General features: G+C 38.9%; 1 protein-coding gene across 1 annotated transcript; it reads right to left on the bottom strand.

Moving 5' to 3' along the window:
- Window positions 1-23941: 23941 nt before the first annotated feature.
- On the bottom strand, window positions 23942-24970 carry LOC129075541 (Y-box-binding protein 3-like). Its single transcript, XM_054579605.1, has one exon. It carries the CDS (start codon window positions 24968-24970, stop codon window positions 23942-23944), a length of 1029 nt encoding a protein of 342 aa, XP_054435580.1.
- Between the last annotated feature and the right edge of the window lie 1600 nt (window positions 24971-26570).

The raw sequence follows: 26570 nt of genomic DNA, 5'->3' as shown, positions 1-26570 counted from the left end.
ACATGGTAGTGAAAATATTACAGTAATGAAAAATTTAAAACCCTTTTATGTTCAAAAAGCATAAGAAAATTTAAGAACAGAATGACTTTGTTTATTAACTGGTTTCTTGTCTCTGAACTTGATAGGAGCCTGATCTAAAGCATTACTCTACCAAAATGTCAAGTCACAGTTAGTGACAACTATTTATTAAGTTTTTATATATACCAGACTTTATGCTTTGTACTTTACATATAAGTTAATCCTCACAACAACTTTGAGTTGCTATGACTGTTACCCTCATTTTTCAGATTATGTAACTTAGACTCTTTCATATCAACAGGTCATAGAAACAAGAATATTTCAGGAAATCATCTAGGCTTATGAAAAAAGGCATTGCAGATTTTACCGCTGTGGTTAATCATTTATGAATCTTAGTTTAACTTCTGCCTCTTGTTGGAGAGACTATGGAATGCTTTATTTTAAAAAAAAGATTGCGTTTGATTGGTAGCAAGAGCAGAGAGAAGACCCCAGAGAGCCCTGGGCACACCACTGCCACTACTGGCCTAGTTTTCATCACACTCCAGGGGGAGCTGCAACTGCCCACAGTTGGTCCCAGTCACCATCACCACAACCATGAGCAGCCAGGCAGAGACGCAGCAGCTGCTCCACCTCTCCCCACCCCACCCCCTGCCTGGAGGCCTCACAGTGGCAGCACCTAGGTCACTAAAAGGAAGGTTTTGGGAACAGTAAAATGGTTCAATGTAAGAAACCAGCCTTGGCTGGTATGGCTCAGGGGATTGAGTGCCACCCTGTGAACTGCAAAGGTCACTGGTTTGATTCCCAGTCAGGGTACCCTGGGTTGTGGGCCAGGTCCCCAGTAGGGGGCGTGCAAGAGGCAACCACACATTGATGTTTCTCTTCCTCTCTTTCTCCCTCCTTTCCCCTCTCTCTAAAAATAAATAAAATCTTTTTTTAAAAAGTTTAAAAAAAAAGCCGATATGGTTTCATCAACAGGAATGACACCAAGGAAGATGTATTTGTCCACCAGGCTGCCATAAAGAAGAACAACCCAGGAAGTACCTTCGCAGTGTAGGAGATGGAGAGACTGTGGAGTTTGATGTTGTTGAAGGAGAAAAGGGTACGGAGGCAGCCAATGTTACAGGCCCTGGTGGAGTTCCAGTGCAGTTCTAGGTAGATTTACTGGTGAATTCTACCAAACATTTAAGGCAGAAATTATACCAGTTCTCTATAATCTCTTTCAGAGGATACATGTAGAGGGAATAGTTCCAAACTAATTCTTTGAGGGCAGTATTACCTTCATACCAAAACTAGAGAAATACATTGCAGGAGAGGAAAACTACTGACCAATACCTCTCATGAACATAGATGCAAACATCCTCAACAAAACATCAACAAATAAATTTTTTCAAGTATGTAAAAAGAAGTATATATCATGATAAAGTGAGATTTATCCCAGGTATGCAAGGCTGGTTCAGCATCTGAAAATCAACTGATATACTTCATCATGTCAATAGACTAAAAAAGAAAAATCACATGATCACATCAAGAAATGCAGAAAAAATATTTGACAAAATTCAACACCCATTTATGATAGAAACTCTCAGAAAACTAGAAGTAGAAGGTCACTTTCTCAACTTGATAAAGACTATCTACAAAAAACCTACAACTAATGTCATAATTAATGGTGGGAAACTCAAAGCATTCCAACTAAGATAGGTACAGCACAAGGATACTCTCTCTTACCGATTTTTCAACATTGTACTGAAATTCTTGCTAATGCATTAAGGCAAGAAAAGGAACTAAAAGATACAGATTGGGAAGGAAGACATAAAACTGAATTGTTCACAGATGACATAGACAGGTGACAGATGAAATTTGTCTATGTAGAAAATCTGAAAAAAACTGAACAAGACAAAAGCACCTGGAATTAATAAGCAATAACAGCAAATTTGCAGACTATAAGGTTAATATACAAAAGTCAATTGCTTTCCTATATGCCAACAAATGTACAAATGAAATATGAAATTAAAAATATAATACCATTTATGTTAGCACCCCAACAAATGAAGTACTTAAGTATAAATCTTACCAATATTTAAGTATAAATCTTACCAAATATGTACAAGACCTGAATGAGGAAAACTATAAAACTCTGATGAACAAAATCAAAGAACTAAATAGAAAGATATTCCATATTCATGGCTAGGGAGAGTGAATATTGTCAAGATGCCAGTTCTTCTGAATTTGGCCTATAGATTCAATACAATCCTACTCAAAATCCCAGCAACATATTTTATGGACATAAACAAACTTACTCTAAACTTGACATGGAAAGGCAGTGTCTGTCACCTCAGGAAGGTCTCTAGTTATTGACAGCATTAGAAGCTGGAGATCTCAGTTCTACAAAAGGGTGAATTCTGCCAACAACCGCACAAGTTTGGAAGAGAATCCTGAATTCCATGAAGGAATGAATGCTTCTTCCTGCCTGGCTGGCACCTTGATTGTAGCCTGTGAGCGATCCTGAAAAAGAGAACCCACTTGATTTCTGACCCATGGAAACTAGGATAGGATCAATGTGTGTTGTTTTAAGTACTAAGCTTATGTTAATTTATTACTCAGACATATGAAACTAATACAGCCACAGTGCGTTTCTCAAAATTGCTATTTCCTTTCTTACCAGTACATTTCATATTATGTTGGTAAATAAATTATCTTCTGGATTTTTTTGCAGAATATGATCAGCTGTTGAGTTTTCTCACCTTATAAATTCACGGTAGCATGCCTGTTTCTCTGAGACTTTTTATTCCCCTACCCCCACCATCTACCATAGCAATCCTGGCATTTATTATTCACTTAAAGTGGGTGTTTTCCCAAGATTTCAGGAGCCCTCCTAGTAGCATGTCATCATTCTCTCCTGCCTTTGCTAGATTATTAAATCCTCAATAATGGGGGGTTTCTCCCATATTGATAAACTTACCACTTCCAACTGCATTCTGCCCCTCTTGATTCAACAGCTTCAGAATCTAGTCCCATATATGCCCTCCTGCTGTGTTTTCCAGTTCATTTGAATTGCATAGTCGTGTTTCCTTCCCTTTGCCAGCCCAATACTTTCCCCAGCTGTGACTTCACCTTATTTACCTGTTGGCCAGAAAAAGAATTGGGGATTCATTGCAAGAGAATTCTGAATTGTCTTGCAAGGCAGGAGAAGCCTGTGCATTGTCTTCAAGCAATGAGCGAATGCTACTTTAACAGAGCAGTGGACCACTTTTGCAGTCCCAGTGGGTTCAAAGGAATCTGGAGATTCAAGAATTTCAAGTATTCTTGAAATCTCATCTCAAGACCACTTTTGCAGTCCCAGTGGGTTCAAAGGAATCTGGAGATTCAAGAATTTCAAGTATTCTTGAAATCTCATCTCAAGACCACTTTTGCAGTCCCAGTGGGTTCAAAGGAATCTGGAGATTCAAGAATTTCAAGTATTCTTGAAATCTCATCTCAAGATTCAGAGTCCTTTTCTGTCCCTATTGCCCTGTCTTCCACATAAGGTTGAGCATTCCAGCTTCTCAAGCTCTTCTAGCCTTATAATCAAGTCTGAAGTAGATCCAAAGCTTTTTCTGCCCTCCAGTTACAGATGAGTTTCTCTATGTGCTGCCAAGGAAGCCCTCTGGTTTTCATGTTTTGCCTTAAATTGGTCATTAATCACCCTTATCCTTTTATTGCTTTTCTCCAGTGCATCAATAATAGCCACAAAAGTTACCCAATTCCATATTCCTTGTAATTACTACTCACCTCAAACCTTTCAAACACCTGAGCCATTGTGTACACTATTGCATCCCTCTCCATCCTGTATCCCATTCCAGTTTACCACCAGTGAATGTTTTAACAATTGCACTGCTATATCATATTAGTGGCTATTAGTATGCCTCCTACCACCTAGATTAAGTTCTCCTACCTATCTGACCAGGGAGTAATCCAGCTCTAAAATCCCATATTTGAGACAATTCCTTAGGACTATTACCAATATGAATTGTCTTGGGTCATATTTCCCAAGAAAACAAACAATTACATACAGGAGGTTTATTGGAGAATGATCTCAGGAGTGACACCTTTAAGGGAGTGAGGGAGCAGGATGAGCAGAGGGATAATTTAAACCTTGATATTGTTGCAGTTAAGCTTCAGGCTCTCTGGAACTGGAATTGTCTCTCAGAATTATTCTGAATTAAGGAAAGGGAGTTAGGTCTTTGACCTCCACACTAACCAGTGATTAGATGCAGGCTTCTGCTAGAGAGGGGATTTAACATTGGACAAGGTGCTTCTTTTGGGCAAGGGCAACTCCCAGAGAAGGAGTCGGCTGTGAGCCTTAGTAGCCCCACTACCAGCAAATAGGGAAAAGAGTGGTTTGGTAGTCCTGATGGGGGTATCTGGCTGGAGAACTGTATCGCATACTACAATTTCTAAAGAGGCTAGCAGTCCGTGATTATAGACTGTATTGTAGTTAAGGAGGTTTTCTCTTCAAGCTGAAATATTTTTTTCAATAGGACACTTTAGAACAGAATGAACCATTTAACTATATTTCTTTCAGTCAATAAATATTTATGGAATGCTTACTATGCCAAGCACTATGATAGGCACTGTGGATACAACCATAAACATTATGCAATTGAGAGAATAAAACCATCCCCTTCGGTCCTGCCAGATGGAGACTGCGAATTAGAATCATCCTTGACTTAGAATTTAGTCATTATAAACATTGTTTTGAAAGCTTCAGCTGCATCTTTCTGTAGTTGAGGGAAAGGCCCTGAAGAAGTATATGGCTCAGCAGCCACGTTATTTCCCATTTCCAATCAGCTAAAAAAAAATCCAAAAGAGAAGAAGGAATTAAGGAGATGAAGAGAAACAACTAACACTTCTCTGTATAATACAGTGAACAAACATGAATGTGAGAGAGGCAGTCTTCCAAACTATGAGGCAGTTGATGGGTTGAGACTGTACTATCCTTGAAAATTAATGGTTGTCTTTTCTTTCTTTCTTTCTTTTTTGCTTGGTTTTATTAAGGTATAATTTACATACAATAAATTTCACTAATTTAGAGTGTACAATTTGATGAACACTGACAAATGAACGACTGTGTAACCACCACCAAAATCAAGATATAGAACACTTTCATCACCCCCAAATTTCCTTGTGCTTCTTTCCATGCTAAGTCTTCCCTACTGATACGATTTCTGACAATATGAGCTTGCCTCTTCTATACTATCATAGAAATAAAATTTTACAGCATGTAGTGTTTTGTATCTGAATTTTCACTAGGCATAACCCTTTTGAGATTCATTAACAAAAACCTTTATGGAAATATTTATAGCAGCTTTATTCATAATAACCCCAAGCTAGAAACAGCACAAATGTCCATCAGCTGCTTAAAGGATAAAGGAACTGTGTGTTATACTACTACTCAGCAATGAAATCGACAAACTGATAAATACAATAAGGGTCTACTATTTTATGTGTATAATGTTATGGTTTTTTAATTATAAATTTAATTTACAAAGAAAAGACAATAAAATCATTCAGAGTCTTGATACAGCTATATGATAAAACAGGCACTTGGTTGCTCAATAACCAGGAAATGACAAATTGCTGCTACTCTTGTTTTTTTATGAGAGTTATGCCTTTTGCTAATCTAACTTATATCTTCATAATTTCCCTTTCTTATGACCAACATACACTCTTTTGTGAGTTGACTTGCCAGGATTAATGAAGAGACAGCCTGATAAATGTAAAATTCCCTACTAGAGTCTGAGATGTAACATAAGTTCCTGGTGTGGGAATTGGTAAAACATTTTGGGAAACTGATTCAGCTATAAGAAGCATCTTAAATATAGCCACACTACATATTCACTGAATTCACTTACGGAATTCTGTCCCATGAAAATAGAAGTGCTATCCAAGATTAATATACAGTGATATTCAGTGCACTTCTATTCATTTTCTTTTATTTTAAATAATAAACTTTATTTATTGGAACATTTTTAGGTTTACAGAAAAATCGAACAAATGTGTAGAGTTCCCATATACTACCTCTATCAACCCCCACAGTTCCCTCTATTATTAACATCATGCATTTGTACAGTACATTAGTTACCGTTGATGAGCTAATATTGATATATCATTATTTACTAAAATGCATAGTTTACAGTAGGGTTCACACTTGGTGTTGTGCAGTTCTATTGATTTTGACAAATTCATAATGCCATATTTCTACCATTATAGTATGATACAAAATAGTTTCACTGTTGTAAAAGTCCCTGTGCTTCCCATACTTATCTCTCCCCCTCCCACTCCTAAACCCCTGGCAACCACTGATATTTTTAATGTCTATAAAGTTTTGCTATTACAGAATGTTAAATAGTGGGAATAATATAGTACCTAATTCAGATTGGCTTTTTTTCATTCAGCAATATGTTTTTGATGTTCCTCCATTTCTTTTGGTGACTTAATAGAGCATTCTATTTTATTACTGAATACTATTCCATTGTATTGATGTACCACAGTTTGTTTAGCTCTTTACCTATTGAAGGACACCTTTGTTGCTGCCAATTTTTAGCAATTATGAATAAGGCTGCTGTAAATATTTGTATTCAAGTTTTTATTTTGACATAACTTTTTAAATGAATTGGGGTAAGTACCTAAGAGTACAAATGTTATATTATATGGTAAGGCTAGTTTAGTTTTATAAGTACTGTCAAACTGTCTTCCAAAGTGAGTGTACCATTTTGCATTCCCACCAGTAACAAATGAAATTCCTTTTTCTCTTCATCTTTACCAGCATTTTCATTGTCATTGTTTGGAATTTAGCCAATCTAATAGGTGGGTAGTGGAATCTTGTTGTTGTTTTACCTTGCAAATTTCTAAAATCCATGGTATTGAGCATCTTTACATGGTGTATTTGCCAACTATAAATCTCTTTGTTAGGGTGTCTATTCAGATTTTATGCCCACATTTTAATTGGGTTGTTTGTTTTCTTACTGGAAAATTTTGAGTACTTTAAATATTTGGATGCAAACTTTTTATTCATTATGTGTTTTGGATATTTCATCATGATCTGTGGATTTGCATTTCATTCTCTTCACCATGTCTTTCCCAGAGCAGAAGATTCTAGTTTGAATGAAGTCAAACTTATTAATTTTTTTCTTTTACAGATCCTGCTTTGGCATTATATTCAAAAATTCATTGCCAAACCCAATTTCATCTGGATTTTCTCCTACATTGTCTTCTAGAATTTTTATAGTTTTGTGTTTTACATTTAGGCCTATGATCCATTTTGTGTTAATCCTGTGAAAGGTGTTAAGAGGTATAAGGTTTGTGTCTAGACTCATTTTTCCCCAGGTTCCAGCACCATTTATTGAAAAAAAAAACAACAACAACCTTCTTTTCTTCACTGAATTGACTGCTTCCTTGTCAAAGATTGGTTGATTATATTTGTTTCAATCTATTTCTGGACTCCCTAGTCTGTTCCATTGATCAATTTCTCTATTATTTCATGAATACCATATTGTCTTGATTACTATAGCTTCGTAGTTAATCTTGAAATCAGATTGCATTTGTCCTCCAACTTGATCTTCTTCAGTATCATGTGGGTTATTCTGAGTCTTTTGCAATTCCATACAAACTTTACAATCAGTCAATATCTGCAAGTAAGTTGCTGGGATTTTTACTGGACTTTCAAGGAATCTACAGATCATTTGGCAAGAACCAATATTAACAATATTGAATCTCCTTGTATGGACATGGGCTATCTCTCCATTTACTTAGATCTTTAATTTCTTTTTCTAAAAATTTTTTTACTGTTGTTCAAGTACAATTGTCTCCATTTTCCCTCCACCACTTTCCCCTGTCCCACTCACCCCCGCCTCCCACCCCCCATCTTTCCCCATTTTGGCTTTGTCCATGGGTCCTTTATATATGTTCCTTGACAACCCTTCCCCATCTTTTCCCCTGCTAACCTCTCCCCACTCCCCTCTGGTTACTGTCAGTGTTTTTTTATTTCAATGCTGCTGATTATATTTTGCTCATTTGTTCGTTTGGTTGATTAGGTTCCTCTTATAGGTGAGATCATATGGTATTTGTCTTTCGCCCTCTGCCTTATTTCGCTTAGCATAATGCTCTCCAGTTCCATCCATGCTGTTGCGAAGGGTAGTAGCTCTTTCTTTCTTTCTGCAGCATAGTATTCCATTGTGTAAATGTACCATAGTTTTTTGATCCACTCATTTACTGATGGGCATTTAGGTTGCTTCCAGTACTTGGCTATTATAAATTGTGTTGCTATGAACATTGGGGTACATAAGTTTTTTTGAATTGAATGTGGAATAGGAGTGGTGACAAGAGACATACTACCTTGTTCCAATTTTAGGGGGAAAACATCTAGTTTCTCACCATTAAGTACGACGTTAACCGTAGTGGGTTTTTGGTAGGTGCTCTATATGAAGTTGAGGAAATCCTCCCTTAAGTTTGCTGAGAATTGTTATCCTGAATGGATGTTGGATTTTTTGGGTGCTTTTTATGAATTTATTGATATGATCATATGACTTTTCTTATTTAACCTGTTGATGTGATGGATTATATTATTTGTATGTTGAACCAGCTGTGCATACCTGAGATAAATCCCACTTGATCATGGTTTATAATTCTTTTTATACACTATTGGATTTGATTTACTAATATTCTGTTGAGGATTTTATATTTATGTTCATAAGAGACATTGGTCTGCTGTTTTTCTTTCTTTTAATCTGTTTGTCTTCTTTTGGTATTAGGGTAATGCTGGCTTCATAGAGTAAGTTGAGAAGTGTTGCCTCTGATTTTATTTTTTGGGAACAGATTGTAGATAATTGCTATCATTTCTTCCTTAAATGTTTGTTAAAATTCACCAGTGAAGCCATCTGAGCCTCCTGCTTTCTTTTTAGGATGGTTATTAACTATTGAATCAATTTCTCTCATAGATATAGGCCTTGCAGATGATCTGATTCTCCTTCTGTGAGATTTGATAGTTTGTATCTTTCAAAGAATTGGTCCATTTCATCTGATTATTGAATCTGTGGGCATATATTTGTTCTTACTATTCCTTTATTATTATTTTAATGTCCAAGGAACCAGTGCTATATACCTCTTTAATTCCTGATATTAATAACTGGTGTTTCCTTTCTTTTTTTATCTTAGTTAGACTAGATAGAGATTTATCAACTTTACTTATCTTTCAAAAAACCAGCTTTTAGTTTTCCTAAATTTCTATATTGTTTTTCTGTTTTAAATTCCATTGATTTTCTTTAATATTTATTATTCAATTTCTTCTGATTACTTTGGATTAAATTTATCTCTCTTTTTCTAGTTTACTAAGGTAGAAGCTTAGATTATTAATTTCTTCTGATTACTTTGGATTTAATTTACCCCTTTTTTCTAGTTTACTAAGGTAGAGGCATAGATTATTGATTTTAGAGCTTTCTTCTTTTCTAATACATGCACTTAATGCATTAAGTTTGTGTTTAAACACTGCTTTCATTGCACTGTACCAATTTTGAAGAGTTGTATTTTCATTTTAATTTAGTCCAAACATTTTTATTTTTCTCCTGAGCCTTCTTTGATTTATGCGCAATTTAGAATTATGTTGTTTAATCTCCAAATAGTTTGGGAAATCTCTGTTATTGATTTTTAGTTTAATTTCATTGTTATCTGAGAGCATTCTTTGTATGATTTCTATTTTCAAAAACTTGTTAAGGTGAGTTTTGCAGCCCAGAATATTGTCTGTCTTGATAAATGTTCTGTTGAGTTTGAGAAGAATGTGTATTCTGCTGTTGTTGAATAAAGTAGTCTATAAATGTCGATTACATCCAGATGATTGATGGTGCAGTTCAGTTCAACTCTATCTTTACTCATTTCCTGCCTACTAGATCTATGAATTACTGATAGAGGAGTGTTGCACTCTGCAACTTTAAAAGTAGATTCCTCTATTTCTTCTTTCAGGTCTATCAGTTTTTGCTTCACATATATTTGTATCTTGACACTTGATTGTTTACTCATATACATTAAGGATTTCTATGTCTTCTTACATAACTGACCCTATAATTATGTAATTCCCATATTTGTCCTTGATAATTTTCCTTAATCTGTAATCTTCTTTGTCTAAAGTTAATAAAGCTATTCCAACTTCTTTTGGTTAGAGCAATAGTGTGGTATGGTATATCTTTCTCTATCCTTTGATTAAAATCTATCTGTATCTTTATATTTCAAGTGGGTTTCTTGGAGGCAACTTATATTTGGATTATGTTTTTGATCCACTCTGACAATTTCTGTCTTTTAAATTGGTGCATTTAGACCATTGACATTTGTAGTGATTATTGATACAGTTTTATTTATATCTATAATATTTGTAATTGTTTTTATTCATTGCCTTATGCTTTGTTTCCCTTTTTGTCTTCTCTTTTTCTCCCCCTCCTTGCTTTAACTGAACATTTTATATGGTTCTATTGTCTATCTTTTTTAGCATAATAATTATACTTATTTTCTATTTTTAGTGCTATCCTAGATTACAATATGCATTTACAACTAATCTAAGTCCATTATCAACTCTGTACTACTTCACATGTAGTGCAGGTAACTTGTAATAGAATACTCTCAATTCCTGTCTTCTGTCCCTCATAATCTTGATGTCATTCATTTTATTTACCCGTACGTTATACTCATCTAAAACATTGTTTCTAGTATTATTTTGAATAAGAAAAATAAAGTAGTTTATTGTACCTTTATTTATTCCTTCTCTAATGCTCTTCCTTTCTCCATGTAGATACCAGTTTCTGACCTATATCATTTTCTTTCTCTTTGAATGACTTCTTCAGCATCTTTTGTAAAGCAGGTATACCAGTGACAAATTCTATCAATTTGTTTTTGTTGGAGAAAGTTTTCATTTCTTCTTTACTCTTGAAGGATATTTTATCTGGACACATAATTCTAGGTTGGTGGGTTTTTTTCTCCCTTTCAGCACTTTGTGTTTTTCACTTTCCTCTCCTCTTGTTCACATAATGTTTAAAAAGAAGTCTGTTGTAATTTTTATCCTTGTTCCTCTATAGGTAACATGGGTTTTCCCCCACTTCTGGATGCATTCAAGATTTTCTTTTCGTCTTAGGTTTCTTTAGTTTGAATATGATGTATCTAGCTGTAGAACTTTGTGGAATATCATCCTTAATGTTCTCTGAGCTTTCTGGATCTATAGTTTGCTGTCTATCATTAATTTTTTTGGAGGGGTGGGTGAGTCTCAGCCATTATTATTTCAGTTACTTACTATGTTTTGCCTTTCCTTCTTCTGGTATTCCCATTATGTGTATGTTAGCCTCATATAAGGATATTTGTATGGGTATTCTGTCTCATTAAAATATTTTTCCCTTTGCATTTCAGTTAGGGAAGCTTCCATGGTATATCTTTAAGCTTACTGTTTCTTTCCTTGGCTGTATCCAGTCTAATAAGCCTATCAAAGGCATTTTTAAATTTCCGTTACAGAATTTTTGAATTCTAGAATTTCTCTTTGATTTTTTTTTTTAGGCTTTCAATCTCTGCTACTATTACCTATCTGTTCTTGCACGTTGTGTTTTTTTTTCCATTAAAGCCCTGTGCATATCAACCACAGTTATTCTTTTAAACAATTTATTTATTTATTTATTTTCAGAGAGGAGAGAAAGGAGGAAGAAAGAGAGGGAGAGAAACATCAATGTGTGGTTGCCTCCCATGTGCCCCCCACCGGGGGCATGTGCCCTGACTGGGAATTGAACTGGTGATTCTTTGGTTCACAGGCCAGCACTCAATCCACTTAGCCACACCAGCCAGAGTTCGACTACAGTTATTCTTAATGCCTGGTTTGATAACTCCTAAATTCTGCTATATCTGAATCTACTTATGATACTTGCTTTTGTTCATTACAATGTGTTTTTTGCCGTTTAGCACATCTTGTAATTTTTTGTTGAAGCTATACCTGATGTTTAAGGTAAATAGTATGATGTTTTAGATTTATCTGGGTAGGAGTTAGACTGTGTTTGTTGTTTGTTGTAGTTGTGATATCAGAGTCTAAAATTTTACTCTAGCATTTGTGCTTTTGTCTCCTCTGCCATCTTTGGGTTTCCCTAAGACATGTTAAACTGTGTCTGAGATTTGCATTCTTTCAGCTGTAATCACCTGTTATTATACAATTAATTTTATTTTGAGTAACATTTTCTCTGTTAAAATTTATATATGTTCATTGTAGGAATTGTGAGAAACTCAGAAAAACGTAACCACCCACAACTGCACTAGTCAAAGATAACCATTGTTAACAGTTTGGTGTTACACACTTTCATCCTTCATTCTAGATATTACAATTGATAATAATAAAATAATTGAAGACAATCCAAGTGCACTATTATTGCATAATAATTGAGTGCATTACAAGACCTTATAGTTTAATATTAGCCACTGGAAAATGTCTGTGAAGACTTTCATGGCAGAAAAAATGTATATGAGTGAAAAAGCAGACTATGAAATTGTATATAAAACACAATAATAACTTCAAATATGTAGAAAAGCTAGGAAATATATATTTAAACATTACATAAATAATAATGATTATATTTGGAGGTGACACTAAGAACAATTTATTTATTTTTTTAATTCTTCTCCAACAAGTATTATACACACACAGGCACACACCCACCCACCAAGTTCTATATTTTAGTTATGGTAGTTTCAGAAACTGCTATTTAGATTGGCATTCACTATGTTAACATAAAGTAGCCCAAATTTTAATCACACTTATTTTTCTATGGTGTAATAAACAACCCGTCCACACTATTTCATAAAACAGAACGGGAATCATATTATTAGATGGATCTGAATATCAGTCTGCCTTCTTTGAAAAGGAGAAAATTACTTTTATTACTTTTAATTTATAGTGAGCAAATAGAAATTTTATTATGGCCTGAAAACTTTTTTATCTAAATATTTTTATCTAAATGATTGTAAGTGTAACTTTGAGAACTGAAAAAAATTATAGATAGTCCCTTGGTTAATATTGCATGAGCCTTATCTGGTAGAATTTTTGCATTTGGTGTTGACAGTAAAATGTTCCAGTGGTAAAGTTAATGAACTTAGTCAACATAGCACAATGCATGGTTAGTCAGCCATTAATGTGCATAGGCATCATGTGGAGAACAAGTCAAAAAGAAGGATTTTATGGAGCCATACTCAGAGATTCTGAATCTGTAAGCATGTCATAGAGACTGCAGATTTGCATTTATATTTTGAAAAATACTCAATAATAAAAGCATGAGTTTTTATGTTAGGGACATATCTATATAAATCTTTGACTGACTCCCCAACTTACTAGTCATGGGGCCACAAACAAGTTATTAATAATGTCAGTTTAATATAATAGTTGCCGCATCATGGTTGTTGTGAAAATTAAGCAAGGTGATGTTATGAAGAGCATTTTATGCATGATATATGCTCAATAAATGGTATCGCTTAATAGCAGCAGTAATGATAATTATTATACCCAGTATATACTCATATTGAAAGTTTTTATGTGTGGAGCATTTTAAGCACTTTTATGACTATTAATTCATTTTCATTTTACAACTCTATGATGTAAGCACTATTATTATACTTACACATAAGGAAACATAGGCACGGATACTTCAAATAACTTGCCCAAGCTCACCAAGCTAGTGTAAGTGTTGGAAAAAAACCCAGATTTTAAACAAAATATGTACACATTTAATATAAAATTTACACAACAAAAAGAGAACTTACTGCAAATGTAAACTTCCAGAGTTGTCTTCAATATGTCTGAATTATTCTCTCTCCTCAATTAGTTTTCTATGCGGATTCCAAAAGCAATACAAGTGTATCTCAAAAATATTGCAGGTTTGGTTCTAGAACATTGCAATAAAGCAAGTATCGTAATAAAACAAGCCATAATCTTTTTTCTGGTGGAGGGCCTTACACTTGATTTGTTAAAAAACTCAATATCTGTGAAGTACAATAAAGCAAAATACAATAAAAAGAGGTATGCCTGTATACACAATTGGATGTCCAGGATGAATACTCAATTTAACCTTTTGAATTTGCCTTTAATTACTTGGGAACCCATGCAGTTTCTCCCAGATTCTTAAGATTTATTTTAAAATATTTTGCACAATTCATTTCTGCCCAGGTCCTTTCTTTGTAATGAATCCTAAGACATAAATTTCTCTCTCCTCCAGATACTTCTCTGTGCCAAAAGAGTGTTTCACCACCACAAAATGTTTTTGTGCATTGTTTCCAAGCTCTTCAAAAATATTGGAGTACATCATACGAGTACTTGCTCTTTAAGATGTTTTGAATTTTATTTCACATACATTTATTATGTCAGAAGTGCATGAATTCACTCTCCAAATATATATCTGTTAAAGAGTTGATAAAATTTATAATTTATTTAAGTATAAACTTTACTTTTTCACACAAAATTTAAATTTATAAAGCTTTTATAGTATTATTCAGATTTATTTAACTGTCATTTGAGTCTCCTAGATGTGTACATGTACATATATAAGGTCCGGCAGAAGTGACACCTGCTTGAGTGTGGTTAGTAGGGTAATAATATGGGTGTAATAACTTATGGTTTTAATTTGAATACATCACTTAAAGTTTCATATGGTATGCTTGAGTGTGATATTGTTATGTTACAGAATCACACGCTTATGATTTTGTAATAAAAGATTTTGTAATAAAAAGGGACGTTAAATGTGCCAGACCCCTATATATTCATTTCATTGAAATTCTCAGTAGTTGAAACTATGGGAGTGGATGAGACTGCTCTAGGAGAGTTTGAGAAGTGAGAAGGACAGATGGAATGGAACTCTGAGAAACATCAATATGGAAGGGGAAAAGGAAGAGGAAAGCATGAAGCAGTTAGAGACATGAGTGACTCAGTAGAAAGAAGTAGAGCAAAAATTAAAGGAGGTGATGTAGCCATTTAAAACCCTGTTTAAAATAGTTATGCTATAATAGCAAGTGAGAGAGGATATAAAATACTATGTATTGCAGAGAACATTGGCGGTTGCCAGAGGTAGTGGGTGGAAGGTAGGGATTACTTTAGTTTGTTTTAGACCCAGGTAACTAGTGATGACAAAAAGCATAAAATAAAATGAAAGGCCTTTCATAATGAAATGGAACAAGCATTTATGTGAGATTAAAAAAAAGAATGGTGATTCAAGAAGCAGTGATTCAGGCAGCGGTCCCAATTGTGTTTTGATCGAAAGACCAAGGCAAGGGGTATCTATGGGAAAGAGTAACATTCATGGCAATTGAAGGAAAGCCCTTCTATTGTTGCAGATAAATGAACCTAAGTGATGCTAATTCTAAACAATTATTTTTAAAATTTTCAGTCTTGTAGCCATCTATCCAAGAGTCATAATATCTGCTTTGTAGTTATCTTTGCAAACAGCTCTTTGGGACATACTGTTGCTTGAGACCCACTCCCCAGGTTAGTTTGCTCCGTTGTGACATTCCAAAGGTTTGAGGCCTGAAATGTTCAGGGCAGGTCCTCTGGGAGGGCAGCTGTGGCTCCATTTTAAAGTGGCTCTGCTTTCATTTTTGTCCACTGCCTCCATTTTGATGAAGATCTTTCCTTGAAGGCATTGCTGATTAATCATTGGAGAGCAGTTTTGATCAGTTATTAAAAGTACCATTTTTAATAGTGCCCATCAGTAAATAAGTGGATCAAAAAACTCTGGTGCATTTACACAATGGAATACTATGCAGCACAGAGAAAGAGCTCCTACCCTTCATGACAGCATCGCTGGAACTGGAGAGCGTTATGCTAAGTGAAATAAGCTAGTCAGTAAAAGACAAATACCATATGATCTCACCTATAAGTGGAACCTAATCAACAAAACAAACAAGCAAGCAAGCAAAATAGAACCAGCAATATTGAAAGAAAAAACAGACTGATGGTAACCAGAGGGGAGGGGATAATGAGGGAAAGAAGGGGAAAGTTCCTCAAGAAACATGTATAAAGGACCCACGGGCAAAGACAACTGGGGAGGGAGATTGAATGTGGGATATGGGGGTGGGTACGGCAGGAGAGAGTAATGGGGGGAAAATGGAGACAACTGAAAAATACTTGAAAAATAAATAAATAAATAAATAAATGCACCGTTTATCTTTCATTGTCAGGATGGCTAATTTGGAGTACGTTATGTCATTATTAGTCTATCTTGCTGGGAAGGCTCATTTTGGGTATGTCATGTCCCATAGAGGAGGGAAAGTGGGGTTTGTTTGTTTTGTTTTGTTTTAGGAGCCTTGGGCTACATTTGAGCCACAAGAGTGCCAGAACAGAGAAAGGTTTGATGTCATGTTTCTTTAAGGGGAAACATCTTCTGTAGTTTCTTCAGATTACTCATGTGAAGTTTCATAGGCCTTAGTGATCATCTCAAAACATTGAGCCGCCATTATTAGATTGGTGTTTTTATAACATTGAGCCCTGCAAAACAAAGTTTTATGACAGCAAAACATTCTATATTAACAAACAAAATGCTGAGCCCAATTTACAGAATGCATCAGAAGCCATAGGCGCAACCTGGGAGCAGCTGCTGAAGATATTGAAGAACCATGAGATTTCAGTGGACACTGTATTTAATCACTTCATTTGTGCCGAACTTTATTTAATTCCATCTTTATTTTTATCATAGGTGTTTTACCTGAGTACAACAAGAAGTATGAACAGCCCTGGCTGGTGTGTCTCAGTGGATTGAGCATTGGCCTGTGAATCAAAGGGTTGCTGGTTCGATTCCCAGTGCAGGGCATATGCCTGGGTTGCAGGCCAGGTCCCCAGTAGGGGGTGCACGAGAGGCAACCACACATTGATGTTTCTCTCCCTCTCTTTCTCCCTCCCTTCCCCTCTCTAAAAGAAATAAATAAAACCTTAAAAAAGAAGTATGAACAATAAAGCAGGCCCCACTTGACTTAGGTAGGATATGGTCAAGAGTAATTTTATTGTCCAGTATAACTCATGCAAGAAAATTTAAGTATTTTTTCCTGGCTGGCTACTGTTGTAGCAGTCATTACAATTCCTCTAAGGTTTGTAATAACTTTCTAATTAGATATTTATTCATTGTAATATCTTCCCAAGGGGAAAAAAAGTATTGCTTCAAATCTGGTACCTTTCCTGGGGTTGATATCACCAGGATGTAAACATCCTGGACTGGGTGTTGAACCAGTTGCACATTTTAACCTGAGAGATAGGATTAAAAATGATGTCCAATGTTGAGTTATTTTTGTGGTCAGAAATTACAGGGGAAAAGTGAGTGATTTTTTTTTTTTTTTAGAAAGTGCTTGGCCTCACATTATTTGTGAGATAGGAAGCACCAGAAATTAAGGGGGGAAAAAAGAAAGCTGAAAGTATAGATTACACAGGACTGGTCTGGAATTTTGGGTTAGTTTGTTCACAGCAGATGGCACCTGCTTCACTTCCTCTGTTCACTTCCTCTAAATTTCAAATCCTCTCTTGGTTGAACAGCCCAGTTAGGTTCAAGAGCTTTCTTTAAATAGGAATCATGAATCCAGGAGTTAACGTTTTAAAATTTCATCATACATGGATTAGTTAAGATACCTGAAATTCTATAAGGTTCAGGTAGAGGGGAAAAGAAAAATGTTTTAATTTTGCTTACATAGGTATAATTTGACAAATTGCTGTAGGCTGTAGGTAGCTTAGGAGAAAAAAAAATCTTTCTTATATTGCACAAAGATTAAAAACTGTGATATTTTATATAAAAAAGTCATAAAATTATCATCCTTACTGTTTACTTAGTCCCATGTTATTTGTCCTCATTGATCTTAATCTTTTTTAAATTTTATTTTCAATTACAGTTCACGTTCAGTATTATTCTGCATCAGTTTCCGGTGTACAGCAGTGGTTAGATAATGATGTACTTCACAAAGTGACCCCCCCGCAGTGTTCCAGGGACCCACCTGGCACCTCACATACCAACACTTATTACAATATTATTGACTTAATCTTTTTGTTAGCAGTTTTACAAGTCCAAGTTTTTCCTTAGACTTCTGTAAATCTTTATTCAATAGAGTGCTATGTTTTTAAAGTCATTACAAACCCACATTTTAGACTACTTGTCAGGGAGTTTAAAAAATGAACCTCTCCAGGATGAAACACATCTGTAGGAACATTGTTTTCCCCATAGCATCCGAGTAAAACAAAAATTGTCTGTAAGTGGTGGAAAACTTAAAACTGGCCATGGTTAAAGATCTGGTGAGAGTTTACATGCATATGCATAAAAATAATATAATTAACTTAATTATATCTTCCAATCTTAATTTCCTTGGCCATATATAAAATGTAAAAAGGACCCATGAACAAAGCCAAAGAGGGGTAGGATTGAGGGTGTGAGGTGGGTGGGGTGGGGAGAAGTGGTAAAAAAGAATAAAATTCTTAAGATCCCTTTTCCCTAATCCTTTTGCAACTTCCACAGACCTTCTGCAACTTTCATGTACCTGTCAGGGTTTTTTTTCCTCTCTTTTCCCGTTTTAAAAGTCATTTCATTTTAGGAAAAAATTTTTTCTTCCTTATCCCCCCAAAATTCATGTCTTTTTATGTCCTCCCTTACCCAAAAATCACATTCTGTTTTTCCTTTCTCTCAACAAAAGTCTATCTCCATGTTTCATACCTTCTTCTGTTGAAAAATAGAACATCATTTTTTTCATATACAGTCATTTTGTTTCATCCTAATTGTTGTCTAGTAGTTTTATAAAAAAAAAAATTAGTTCTTTCGTAAACCAATTTTGGCAGGGAATTAACTTATCCAGCAGTCAGCATTTTTAAATGCTCTCCTTTTTCTCCTTCAGTCTCTGGGCTTCGTCTTGGTTAGCTTCTGGGGGTTTATGTTTCTAAGACATGGTAAGATTTACAACTTTAAGAGATAGAGAAATACTGCAAGTTTTTTAGCATTATACCAGAATATGTCGGAATTTTAGGAATTTTCTGTAATAAAAGGTTTAGCATCATTTATTTGGTGATGCTTCCCATGTAACCTAACATGCCATTAAGTCTAATTATGTTTACATTTGGTCAAATATGAGAATCATAAATCGTTGTGGGACAATACTTAAGTTATTCACTTAATCATGGTGAGAATGAAAGACGTTTCAGGAAAACACAGAAAGTTAAATGGTTGTAGGCAAAATCTAGCCCTTTTAACAATAAGAAGATTCAGTTTACTGAAGCAATTATAGACCTGAAGAGAAAGGACACAGGACATTTTCTTAAGAAGATATAAAATTCTTGCTTTCTCTTTATCATTTCTTATTAAGAGTATATACAGTAGGAACCCATGCCTGGTTCCTGGGTTCCAGGGGACTCCAGTCCTTGGAAACAAGGCCACTTTAGATCCTGTTCAAGATGCCAGATATGTTAACCTAAAACTAAAAGGCCTTTCAAAGTCAGAAGCAACAAGCATTTACATGAGATTAAAAAAATACAGAAGAAGAAAAATAGTTACTCAGGAAGCAGTGATTCAGGCAGTAGTCCAAATAGTGTTCCAATTAGAACACAAAGGCAATGGGTATTTATGAGAAATTGAAATCGAACAATTACATCAATACAAAAAAGTATTTTTTTTTTCTATTGATGCAGATAAGCTAACATGAGTGGTGCTCGTTCTAAACAATTTAAAAAAAAAATTTCTGTCCTGCTCTGGTTGGTGTGGCTCAGTGGATTGAGTGCCGGCCTGCGAGCCAAAGGGTCACCGGTTCGATTCCCAGTCAGGGTACATGTCTGGGTTGCGGGCCAGGTCCCCAGCAGGGGGCACGTCAGAGGCAACCAACCACACAATGATGTTTCTCTCCCTCTCTTGCCCTCTCTAAAAATAAATAAATAAAATCTTTAGAAAAATATTTCAGTCCAGTAGTCCTATCTTGTTAGCTTTGCAAACAGCTCTTTGGCACATACTGTTGGTTTAGGCCCAGTCCAAAAGTTATTTGGCCCTGTTTTAACACTTCCAAGGCAGTTCCTCTGGGATGGAAGCTCCAGCTCCCCTTTAATGTACCACTGTTTATATTACTTTTCACATGAGGAAGCTCACGTGAGGTTCGTAGACATTAAACTGGAATCTAAATTCATGAAGCGGGTGATAAGTGGCAGACATGCTCCCCATCAGTGACCTGAAGACGGCCATTCCCCTCTTCATGATGCCTGTGCTCTCTACCCTGGTGATCTGGAGGCAGGGCTACAGCCCTCTCCCACTGAGATAGCCCTGGGCATGGAGCTGGGGACGCCTTGGGGAGCCTTTTATAAGACCTGGCTGAGGTCGCATGGGGTACCTGGGGTGTTGCCGGTGGTCTGGTTTTCTGGCGCTGCAGGGAACGTGGGGCATGGTGATGCAAAGGCATTGGGCTCTGGGTCTCCTTAGGGGCCCAGCTGCTGGGGTTGCAGAGGTCGCAAGGCAAGTTGGTCGGAGTATGTGTCTCCAGGGTTCATACTGGGGGCCAGGTTAATGGGACTGCAGCAGGTGCTCCCTGAACTGGCCTGGGGTGCAAAGCTCTGGGATCCCCCTGGGGGCTTGGCAGACTCAGGCTGCGGCTAATGCTTGCTGGGGCTGCAGTGGGTGCTGGCTGAGCTGGCTGGCTTGCAAAGAGCCTGGAAACCCTAGTGGGCAAGCGAGCCTGCGTTGCAGCAGTCACGGGGCAAGGTGGCCTAGGACAGGGGACTCTGGGGGCATCCTAGGAGGCTGTCTCCCTGGGCTGCCAGGGTCCACTGCGGAGGCCTTGCAGGGTGGCTGGAGCGCTATTTAGCTGGAGGAGGGATGTCAGCAATAGAGTTTGCCAGCTCCTTAGATCCAAGGGAGTTCCTGCAAGTTCCCCACACATTTGTTTGGCAGGTAGGTGCCTCGTGGTTAGTAAATAGATTTCTTTCATTGTATAGTCTAGTTGCCCTTTAAATCACTGTGTTGTCACTGTGCCTTTTAGCAGGTGAGTCTGCCCTCACCAGCCCCTCAGTGACATCCCTCTCCACTGCAGGTCTCCCCTTTGGGGTGAAGTTCCCGTGGTCACACCATCTCAGTTTCTTCTGCAACTTCTCAGTGTGGCCCTTCTCTCCTTTGTTGTTCAGGAGGAATTGCTCTATATGTAGGTGTATAGTCCCTGTGTCCTACCCTGCCATCTGGGAGCCAACTACAATTTTTTTTTCCTATTTTTTTCTCCGCTTTATTCCCCTCCGCCCTGCACCCCCACCCACCAGTATTCCCACCACCCCTAAGGTTCATGTCCATGGGTCGTACATGTAAGTTCTTTGGCTTCTCCACTTCCTATACTATTCTTAACCTCCCCCTGCCTGTTTTGTACCTACCATTTACGCTTATTCTCCATACCTTTTCCCCCATGCTCCCCGCTCTCCCTCGCCTCTGATAACCTTCCATGTGATCTCCATTTCTGAGATTCTGTTCCTGTTCTAGTTGTTTGCTTAGTTTGTTTCTGTTTCTGGTTTCTTTTTTTATGTTCAGTTGTTGATAGTTGTGAGTTTATTGTCACTTTACTGTTTATAGTTTTGATCTTCTTTTTCTTAGATAAGTCCTTTAACATTTCATATAATAAAGGCTTAGTGATGATGAACTCCTTTATCTTGACCTTATCTGGGAAGCATTTTATCTGCCCTTCCATTCTAAGTGATAGCTTTGCTGGACAGAGTAATCTTGGATGTAGGTCCTTACCTTTCATCACTTTGAATGCTTCTTTCCAGCCCCTTTTTGCCTGTAAGGTTTCTTTTGAGAAATCAGCTGATAGTCTTATGGGAACTCCTTTTTAGGTAACTGTCTTCTTTTCTCTTGCTGCTTTTAAGATTCTCTCCTTATCTTTAATCTTGGATAATATAATTATTATGTGCCTTGGTGTGTGCTTCCTTGGGTCCAACTTCTTAGGAACTCTCTGAGCTTCCTGGACTTCCTGTAAGTCTATTTCCTTGGCCAGATTGGGGAACTTCTCCTTCATTATTTTTTCAAATAAGTTTTCAATGTCTTGCTCTTCCTCTTCTCCTTCTGGCACCCCTATGATTCAGATGCTGGAATGTTTAAAGTTGTCCTGGAGGTTCCTAAGCTTCTCCTCATTTTTCTGAATTCTTATTTCTTCGTTCTGTTCCAGTTGAATGCTTATTTCTTCCTTCTGCTCCCAATCGCTGAGTCCTGGTTTCCTTCCCTTTACTATTGGTTCCCTGTGTATTTTTATGTATTTTACTTGGCATAGACTTCACTTTTTCCTCTCTTTTGCAACCATACTCAACCATTTCTGTGAGCATCCTGATTACCAGTGTTTCAAACTGTGCACCTGATAGGTTGGCTATCTCTTCATAGCTTAGCTGTATTTTTTTTCCTGCAGTTTTAATCTGTTCTTTCATTTGTGCCATATTTCTTCCTCTCAGTACTCCTGTTACATTGCAAGGGTCAGAGCCTTAGGTATTCATCAGGGTGGGGCAACCCATGTTGCTGGGCCTTGTGGCTCTGTCTGTGGGGGAGGTGTCAGAGGGGGAAATAATGCCACTTGCTCAGCTCTTGGCTGGCTTTCAGTCACTTCCCCACTACCCATAAGCAAATTGGGACCTTCCAGTGCTGATTCCCAGGTGGGAGGGTCTGTGTACATCCTAGGACCATGTGGGTTTCTCCAATGAACCCTTCTGGGAGACTGGGAGTTTCTTCTGCTGCTGCATCTGCCACATATAACATTGTGTAAATTTAAGGTGCATGATGTGGTGATTTCATACATGTATTTGTGTCATGTTTACCAAGATAATTAACAAATCCTACCCTTGATGTAATTACCATTTTGTTGCTGTTGTCATGTTGAGAGCACTTAAGCTGTACTTTTTTTTCTGCTCTTAAAATCTTATTTTTTTATTGTTGTTCAGTTACAGTTGTCCCGCCTTTTTTCCCATTGCTCTCCTCTGCACCATCCCCCACAATCCCCAGCTCCAATGTCCATGCCCATGAGTCCTCTTATAGTAACTTTTAAGTATACCAAAGAGTATCTTTAAGTCAGCATGCTGTCGATTGTGTCCCCAGAACTTATTCATCTCCTAACTGAAAGTTTGTACCTTTTGCCCAACATCTATCCATCTCCCCCACCCTCTACCCCTCATGTCCACTTTCTTTTAGACGCCTAAATGGTATTAGATCAAATACCCTGAAAGAGACTATTTACAGAGAAGGCCAGTTCTGTGGGGGGGAGGATGAAAAAGGAAGTGATGGGGACACTTCTTCCCTCTTGGTGTATTCTCATACTTTAGAATATCCTGAGAAGTTCAATCCATAAGCCCAGAATTAGTCGTCAGTATGATGTTTGCTGAAATTGGTTCTGACAAAAGGACTGAAGGGAGTGTCTCAGTACAATTATGTACTGGCAGGCTTTTAAAAAAAATCAGACAACAGTGATAACATATAAAGGTAACATGAATGGTTTATTGAGGAAATGACTACCAGGTGAATAATTGTCACACAATGTTAGATAATCTTCAATGTCAGATCATCTTTGGTTTTGCATTACACACAATGTCTTTCAACTGCTGCACTTCATTAAGCTGGGGATGTAGAATCATAGCTGCAACCCTGGTCAGATAATTTAAAAGAATGGAATCAGAGGCATGTGTGTGAGTGTGTGTGCACATGCGTGGAAACCACCGTGGCAGATGGTAAAGAGAGTGGAGTTTGGAAATAGAGAGAGAGAGATCTTGTCATTTATCCTCAAACCTTGGGCAAGGGGCATGTATTTTTTTTTCAGGGCACAAGTGTAACAGTCCTTGTGGATGTTTGGATGGCGTGAGCTGAAAGGGACCATCTCCTCGAGGGGACACCCCCTGCAGCCCAGAGCAGGGAGTCCCTGGGAGGCAGCGGGACTGTTACTGGGCCTGAGCACCAGAGGAGGTTTTTGCTCCCCCCTCGGAGGCGCCGGTCTTCTTGGCGGCGCAAGCGGGTTTCCTAGCAGGGCCCTTCCCGACCTTGGCCTCTCCTCCTTCGGAAGGTTTCTGGCCCTGTTCACCAGGCGGCCGCTGCGGGCGGTGGCGACGGCGCGGGTTGTCGGGGAGGCAGGATGCGTAGCGGGGTGGGGGTCCCTGCTGCAGGCCGACGGCATCGCTCGTGCTCTCGCTCTCCTTTTCTGCCTCCAGCTCCTGGGCGAGGTCGGGTGAGGGCTTCGGACCAGGGGCAGTGCCTCGGCCCCTAGGGCGGCTCATCCGGTAGCTGGGGCCGTGACCCCGGCGAGGTGGTGCGCCCTCAGGCTCTGCGACTGGGGCAGGCGCAGGCAGGTTTGCAGGCAGAGCGCCGCCAGCGGGAGCGGGAGCGCGAGCGCAAGCGGCAGGGCGGCGAGTGGCGGCTGGGGCCCTAAGGGAGGGCGGGAAGCGCCTCCGTTGCTGGTCGTGGGGTTGGCGGGGTCGGCGGGGACGGCGGGGGCGGCGGGGCCGGCGGGGTCGGTGGGAGCGGCGGGAACGGCGGGAACGACGGGAACGGCGGCGCCCCTGGCCCTGGGCTGCGGCGAAGCCTTCTGTGCCACTGTCGTCCACAGCGACGTCCTCTTCGGCGCCATTGGCACCATGGTGAGGTTGCGGCGCGCCAGGACGGCTGTAGAAGCCAGGGTGGAAGCGGCTGCCCTTCACCGGGGCGCCGGCTGGCCCGGTCACGTTGGCGGCTTCGGTGCCGCGCTCGCCCTGCACCACGTCGAACTCGACAGCCTCCCCGTTGTCCACGCCGCGCTGGTACCTGCGAGGGCCGCTCCGGGCGATGGCCGAGTGGTGAACGAACACCTCTTCCTGGGTGTCGTGCCTTCTGATGAAGCCGTACCCGCGCTTCACGTTGTACCACTTGACAGATCCGCTTACCTTCGTGGCGATGACTTTCGTGGACTCCTTTCCCTGGGCACCCGCTGCTGCCATGGCTTCCGGACCCGGTCTCCACCGACGTTACTGATGACTAGGGCCCAGGCACAGTCTCTGCCTCCCAAGGACAACAGGTCTTTCTGCGCGGCTTGGCAGGGGACTGAGACAGCTACCTTCTGGAGGGCGACCTCTCCAGCCTCACTCATGCGGTGGTCCTTTCTCTTCCCAGAGAAAGTGAGGGCAGTAGGCCCGCAGGGAAGAAGGGGCAGTTCTAGAGGCAGGGGACTCTCTCTAGGACAGTCCCTGGTCAGGGTCAAGGACCTTGGGGCTGGGCCCTGTGAGTCCTGGGAGTAGTCTGTGGCGTCTCCTGGGAAACGGGGCGTGGCTGCGGGTGACATCACAGTGGGGCGTCCTAGAAGAGCCGCTAATGAGGGGGTGAGGCCTAGGAGTCCCGCCACGTGGCTCTTGGTGCATGGTGGACAAGGGGCCTCCAGGAAGCTGCGGGAAGCGGTCTTCGTGAAGACTGTCCTGCTTGCCTGAGTGCGTGCGAAGCAAGGACGTGCTTTCTGGCCCCTTGAGTCGCTTGGCGAGATGCATAGGCTTCCAAGGACACCCTCTCGTAGCTCACTGGCAAAACCCTGCTCCTCTTTCAAGGCCTTGCGGGCCCTGTCTGGGAGGGAGGCATTTTTTGTAATTTCAGGCCACGTGGCCACTGCATGAAATGAAGACCCAATCAAAGACGCCCGCTGCCTTTTGGGTTTTCGGTTTTTCTTGTGTTTTTCTAAAAGTATTTGAAAGTTTATAATGACTCTAGTAGTAGCTAATTATCACCCTAGCTTCCCAGTTAAAATCACTACAGGAATGACATTTTCCCATTTTGGACTACCAGCAAAATCTTGTTGGAGTTAGATCTACACTCTGAGCTGAATCCATACTCCCAGTGCCCTAAACCCTGATCCAGTGTTTTGTTGAAAACCTGTGGTAGCTATTCTAAATTTCGGATGGAAAAAAAAATGTTATTTTCTCCTCTACATGGAGCTATAGGTAACTTTAAAATTAGTCTTTAATTATTTTTCAGCTACCCACAGTACAGCAATAAAAAATAATACTATGTTGCATATCAGTCCCTTTGAATCATACACTTTAAAGAGTCTTTTCCCCCAATTTTCTTTTTGCACTTTACTTAAACACACACACACACACACACACACACACACACACACAACCAGAATTGTTGAAAGCGTTCAGTAGGAATGATGTGGAATTTGCCCGTGCTGAGGATGCAGAATCTTCTTTCGTTTCCTTTTTGCTGAAGAAATATGATAGACAGCAATGAATTTATCCCAGCTCATAGCAAAATTATTCTTCATGATATTTTTTAGGCAGGAAGAAATGCGCTGTTACTGAAAATGCCACCCTATAGATGAACAATCTGATACAGTGACTAGTGTCTGTGAAAAATGTCTCCAAACTGCTAAATTCTGTGATTATTTGGATAGAAATGTGGCAGACAGGGTATAGAAGGACCTGTCTTCAATCCTTTCTTATGGAACGGAGTCAAGGAGATTGAGCAATTATAGAGGGAAAGTGCCTATTGTGCTCTGATTTTGTTTTTGAGGCAAGTAGGAAGGGGCTGACCTGAGTCATACCAGCTCAT

The sequence above is a fragment of the Pteronotus mesoamericanus genome, unplaced genomic scaffold (genome assembly GCF_021234165.1).
Source record: "Pteronotus mesoamericanus isolate MK-2021 breed Mesoamerican mustached bat unplaced genomic scaffold, CSHL_Meso_final contig_55, whole genome shotgun sequence".
NCBI classification, from domain to species: domain Eukaryota; kingdom Metazoa; phylum Chordata; class Mammalia; order Chiroptera; family Mormoopidae; genus Pteronotus; species Pteronotus mesoamericanus.
Note: the sequence above shows the minus strand (reverse complement) of the source record. Positions and strands in the feature narration are given on the sequence as shown.

Bases quoted from the DNA above. Each gene is read 5' to 3' on its own strand.
- LOC129075541 (XM_054579605.1), bottom strand. From the start codon at position 24,970: ATGGCAGCAGCGGGTGCCCAGGGAAAGGAGTCCACGAAAGTCATCGCC.